Source organism: Pygoscelis adeliae, unplaced genomic scaffold (genome assembly GCF_000699105.1).
Source record: "Pygoscelis adeliae isolate BGI_AS28 unplaced genomic scaffold, ASM69910v1 Scaffold44, whole genome shotgun sequence".
Classification (NCBI taxonomy): Eukaryota; Metazoa; Chordata; class Aves; order Sphenisciformes; family Spheniscidae; genus Pygoscelis; species Pygoscelis adeliae.
The window spans coordinates 4,619,443-4,625,973 of NW_008824761.1; the positions used below are offsets into that span (position 1 = coordinate 4,619,443).

General features: G+C 35.8%; 1 protein-coding gene across 1 annotated transcript in view; it reads left to right on the forward strand.

The window, feature by feature from the left end:
* PCDH9 (protocadherin 9) overlaps positions 1–6,389 on the forward strand; it is a 702,549-nt gene extending 696,160 nt beyond the window's left edge. Inside the window, 1 exon segment of the mRNA XM_009323525.1 lies at positions 6,016–6,389. Within this exon segment, the coding sequence (XP_009321800.1) occupies positions 6,016–6,389 (374 nt within the window).
* The last annotated feature ends 142 nt before the right edge of the window (positions 6,390–6,531 follow it).

Consider the following 6,531-nt stretch of genomic DNA (forward strand, 5'->3'; position numbering starts at 1 on the left):
CAAATCTACAATCTGTTGGCTTACGTTGTTAAAATGCCAACCACATTGAGATACTGAAGGTATGAAGGGAAGGAAACACTCGCTTTCTTAACTCTGGAAAGATTTAGGCATGAAGCAATCTCAGTCACCAGAAAACTGAGGCAATTCTGTGTAGAAGCAGAATTTCAAGTAGCTGAATAATCTTGCAATCAAAATTTAGCTGCCCATGGAATCAAAGAAGTCTCGCATGATTTTTGAAATTATAGTTTGGATCTTAGACACCGACATTTCTGTGGAACCCATCTGGACTGCTTAAGTACTTCACAGAATTGTGTAGAAAATCTTATTCTGCCAGGCTTTCCTGTCTTTTCAGAAAATACTTTAGTTGCTGAATTTCTGGGCAGTACCTCCCACACACCCTAACCCCCCCGGTTTCCTGTCCCTCCTGTTATTGTGTTAATTAAGGATTCTGGCAGCTTACCTTTGCTAAGTAAGGCAACTATAAGCTAACCTTACTGTATTATTTAGTTCAGTAGTGATGAAAAAGAAGCTTGGGCCAAGACAGGGAACAGGAACTAGCAGGGGTTTCTTGACCTGTACCTAAGTACAGAAGATGCAACTCCAGGGGGGGAAGAGAGAAGCAGCAGGTTACAAGGTGGCAGTGATAAGTCTACCAAAACTGGTAGCAGCAATGGTAAGAATCCAGGGACCCTGGAACAAGGTGATCTAGGGACAGAATGTGATTTTATTGGCACTGACTCTGGCAGGTGGAATGACCATGCAACAAGACACTAAAAATATATTTTTAGTAGTCACTGAAGAATCTTGCTGTTAATAATACCAAAAAAACACATCCAGCACAGCATGTATGTGGCTTTGTAGTCTTGGATTATTTTTTTTTAACAGACTAGAAATAAAGAACAGTCTTTCTCATTTATTTGGCTGATATTTAAGAGAAAAAAAAAGTCAAAAGAATCTTTTTCATTATAAGCTGTTTTCCAGCTTTTATATTTATTATATACAGTAGTTGCAAACCCTCTATGAATTGTGATAATATCTTTTCAATTCCAATATATGTGGGGAAGGTTGTAAAAGCATGTAGTCTCAGAAAAGATCATTTAGTAAAGTAGCCCATGAAACCTTAACAAAGCTTTCTGTATTTGAGGTTAAATAGAGCTGAAAATGTTGTTGCTGTTGTTTTCTTTTTTCTTTTTAAGATGCAATATGAAAAGTTAAATAAATATGATTGTCTGAAACACAGCTATGGCCGTGTTCAAATCCACTATACTTAATGTTAGTGCCCTCAGGCAAAGAGTACCCGTTCATTTTTTTGAGGACAAAACGTCTCACTGAATGGGACTTATCTTGTGGTCTTGACTGTTTCAGAATTGAAGAATGAATTTTCCAGCTTTAAGCAAGAGAGTTTTAAAGAAGCAGGTTGAAAAGCAGCTGGTCAACACTCCAGAAGCTAGTTGCTAATTGCAGCAGTAAGTTAATCAATGAAAAGCAGTTTAGCTTCTGGGTATAATAAAAAGAGATAAAAGACCACACAGAAATTCCAGCATTAGGGTATGACCGGCTCTTGAGTGGCACACATTATTTTTCTTCTTACACCTGTCTGCTTTTGAGTAGGCAAGTCATGCATCTGCTTGACAGCTATTAACAGAATAAAATAACAACAAAAAAGCATTTTGGGGTAAGATCTGATATAAATATTTACAAAGACAATTTAAGGGAGTGTTTGTTATGCACTTTTCTGTTTGCTTTCAAAACATTTAACTCCAGAGACAGATGGCTTGTACAGTTTTATCAGCACTTGTGTCATTATATATTCAAGCAGCCAAGACTGATAACCAGCCTCATGTATTACGTATTATTCAGAGAACAAATACTTGGAAAAAAACCCTACTTATCAATAAAGTACTTCAGTGTGGAAAAACTTGATACAGAAATTTCAGTGACATTTTTATGAAGAGAAAGGAAAAAAATTAATACAATTATAAAATTAAAGCAGCAGGAACAGGTTTTTAAGTGGTGTCATTGTATGTGGTAATGAAAAAACTTTAGAAAATTGGGTGAAAGCTATTGTTCAGCAGTGGTGGAGGAGAAAGATAATTACCATTAAGTCAATATTATGCTTTCTCAATACAAAGCAGCCAACTCTTCAGTGCAAGCTACCCCCAGATCTCTCTCCCATCATACTGCTCATGATCATTTCATTTTATGCTACTGAATAGCAACCTGAATAATAAGGAGTCTCAGGAAAGAATAAACTGTCTATACTTGAGAACATAATTATACAAAACAGATACTGAAAAAAAACATATTGTTAAAAAACTGTTGGTTTTTTTTTTTTTTTTTAAAGAAAGAACAAAACCCCCAAACTCAGAATTTTGTTTTTTTTTTTTTTTTTTTTGTAAGTGAGGTCCTTTTTTTCCCAAACCCGTTTTTTATCTTCTTCCTCTATCTCACAGTAGGACATTAATAGAGTCTCCTAAATCATGATCATCACCATTATTAACAATAATATTTACAAAAATATTATGCTTGTATCTAAGGACCTTAACTGGAGTTTAGGTGTGACAGGCACCACACGCATTATGAATGAAGCTGCCTTTTTCCTGAATCAGTAAGCATGATCATTCTTTGTGGTATAAAATATATATATAATATATATATAATATATAAAGAATATAATATTTTAACAATATGCAATTCTGAAAAAAAAATACTTTGTGGATTTCTTTTTTTCTTATGATGGCTTACACCAAAAGTGATTAAAATAATAATTGTTAATTATATATTAGATGAAGTCTTGCAAGGCATTTTGTAAACTTAAACCTCACAATATTTTAATAAGGCAAGTAAATCTTCCCTGTATTTTACAGATTGGAACGCATGAGTCAGAGTACTTGAAAATATGCATACTCACTTGAGTAGGAGTCTGAACCTGTTATCAATTCCAGACAAGCATTCTGTTCATTGATTTTTACATACAGGTATATGTAGAGTTGTATGCAGATTTACAGCATACCTCACATGCCATGGTTGACTGGAGGAGGACTTGTACACAACAATTAATTTTGGAAGTCTAAGTGGGACAGTGGTATTTTGTTACACCAAAAAATCCAGGGAGCTGCTCCTCCTGAACAGGCGATCATCTTGGCATTGTTACCCCATTCCTGTCTGCTGCTCCCAGTAACAGATATCTAAATATTCCAATGCTCTCCAGAAAGTTTATCAACTTAAAGATGGCTAAAGCAAAGGATGTTTATAATCCATTCTGAGTTTAACAGCATTAACTGCCTAGAACTGTTACTAAAGAAAGCAAAATATATGAAGTAAATCTTCCAAAGAGTTTGACATGTAGCTTGTAGGGCCACAGGCATATTTAGTCCTAAGTAAAACCAGCTTATTACTCATTTAAATTTTAAATGGAAATAAATGTCTTATATCTTGAAATTTATTTAACTAAACAGGAAAAGTAACTTATCCCCTTCAGAACTATAGTACTGAAGGCTCTCCTGTTAACCTTTTATTCCGCTGTAGACTGAAAGCACTGAGTGCATGCACTGTATTTCTTGAAATGTGTCATTATGTGGTGAAGGGTTTTCTTTGTGTTTTGACAGTTTTAATCCCTGCCAAACCTTTCCTCCCTGGTCAGCAAGATAATATTGCACTGTGAGAGTAGGCAGGTTGAAAATAGTTTTGCCACTTCTCGCTTTCTTTCTCTGAAAATTGGAAAGAACATAATTAAAATTAAATTTCTGTTGTCAGAAAAAAAAAAAATCTGATTTTAACCTATAGATTAACCTTTGGAAATGTTAACAATATACCATGAGTACTTCCTTTACTTATTATTGCTAAGTACCTTCCTCAGTTTGATTATAACTTCATACTAGAAGATTCAAAGAAGAGCTTTATAAAAAAACGAATCTCTTTCTTCCAGGGAATTATCAAAGTTCTCATTTTAGCATCAAGGTTCTTGGTTCTCATTGAAATCTCTGCTAAGCTCCTACTTTACAGTTGCTTTTTCTTTTTTTCCTAGTGGTTCTGGCTTAATTATTTCATCTTGTATTGACCTAAATGGAAAGTAGCATTGATTCTATACATTTTTCATGTTCTCGTTGTCAGCAATAGGACACTTTCTTATATGGGGGATGAAGAAGCAACTTTTGTTACGGTTTATTATATTCTGTCACATCAACAGTGTACTGGATATTCTTCAGATATTCAAAAAGAGGAGCTACTCAAAGAGAAGAAGATTGACTAATTACATTGTAACATGTAGAAATATACCTGAGTGGATTTTCTGTATGTGTGTGTAAAAGTAGTCGGTTGATAATCTGTAGAACTTGCTACCATAAGTTATTATGTGTCAGTTAAAAAAACCAAAAACCAAAAAACCCACAACTGGAAAGAACAGCAATTACCAAAAAATTAATTGGGATAATTTCAGTATTGAGATAAAAGATCTGTTACTAAGGGTAATTTATTGTATATCCATGGAGTACAAAAGAATGAAATGTTCTTTGGCATCATAACACACAAATCTTTGTTAGAGTGTCCTTGCCATTTTGAGTCCCAATTGTATTATTATAAAGATACACTTTTTTTGCTGATACACTGCTGACATTTTTCTTCTGATTAGTACTGCTTTTTAAGATGCTTCATAACTTCACTATTCATGCCTACCTACTACGGTTCTTTCTCAAAAATCAATCTATAATTTCCTTCCTGTCACTGGTCTGTTTAATCAAGGAAAAATGTCTCCTTAACTCTTCGGATGTCTACAGCACTAGCCAGTTGATTTACTCTGAAGTCAAGAAAAGGCATCTCAAAATTCTTGCTCAAAATTACAATACGGTTAGCAAAGAATCATGACAAAGCATATCTCAGATATGGAGAAATATCTAACAAAGACACATAGAGTTATTTCTCTGCTTTTTTCCTGGCTTACCCTTCCTCATACATCCAGTCTGATCAGATGAGCAAATTCAGCCATTTAGAAATGCAGTAAGACTGAGAGGAAAGTAGTGCTGCTGAAGACATGGGTTACCTGTCTGCTTGATTGCAAGATGCCTGCAGCTGGCCAGCTGTGTCCTCAGTAGTGTGTGAAAAATGATGTGGATATTTAATATGCATAGTACTTCAGCAGACCTCATTTGTGTCTCTTGTGGTCTCATATTCCTGACTTACAAAGAATTATAAGAACAGTTCTTTATCAAGCACAAGATTTACATGAGCCGCCTTTTTTTTTATTTACCCCTTGATTTTTATGGTTGCATAGCAGCTATCTGAGATGTGTTTAATGGTCAGAAGAATTATAGATTTTATTCTCTTTCCTGTTGCAGCGTTTTGAAATGTTTCATGGTTTCATATTAAATCCAGCAGAGTTTAACTTCTCTCTTACTTGTTGGGAGTGTGCATCGGAGTTTTATGCACTGGGTAGATGTCTAGAACTATGCACCAAAAATAGTAGACATTAGAATAATCTTGCATACCGAGCATTCCTTTGGGCAAGCACATTTTTGGATGATATAAATGTTTCTCAGTTTAGTGGTGCTAGTTCACCAGGGCTCTGCAGCAGTAAAGTGAGTTGAAAGCAGAAGAGAATACATCCAAACTGCAGGCCTTTACAAGTAGCATTATTCTCACTCAGAATTTGCAAGGGTGAGTTTACTTCATCTGACTTTTTCACTTACCAAGCTCTGTTTTCTTAGTGTGATTGAAAAAGGGAGCTAAGTTTATTCATAGTAGGATCTGAGACTGATAACTTAGGGCTAATTGAACTGTATTTCCACTTTTGGAAGCTACGTAGGTAGCATATACAGAGAGTATGGGCCCTACAAAGCAAATAGTCTCTAACAGAATGAAAATGTATCTAGGATTTACCAGCACAATATTTTGTTGCAGGATCATTGTTTATTTTCTCATGAGGCATATGTATACATTTAATGCTGAATAGCACGATTTAATATTATGTCTTTTTTTTCCTCTCTCTCTTTCTTCTTTTTGTTTGTTTTTCTTCTACAGATGGGCCTCTTGGGCCACGAGGATTAGCTGAAGCTACAGAGATGTGTACTCAAGAATGCCTGGTTTTGGGTCACTCGGACAACTGTTGGATGCCTCCCAGCTTGGGCCCATACCAACAGCCAAAGTCTCCTCTCTCCACCTTTGCACCTCAGAAAGAATGGGTTAAGAAGGACAAACTAGTTAATGGACACACATTGACCAGGACCTGGAAAGAAGATAGCAACAGAAACCAGTTCAGTGACCGAAAGCAGTATGGTTCCAGTGAGGGCCATTTCAACACTGGCAACCACATGAATGACATTCCTCTGGCCAACTTGAAGTCTTATAAACAGGCCTCAGGAGCTGTTGAGAGTCCAAAGGAGCACCAACTATAAGAAATGGTTACTTTGGACCAAAGACTTTAGCCTACTTAGACTTGCTAATACTGTGTGTGTGTCAGAGCTTTATGTACTGGGTAGACCTCTAGAACTATGCTTCACCTAGCAGAGATATGCATATCTTTATGTTAGCACCGTG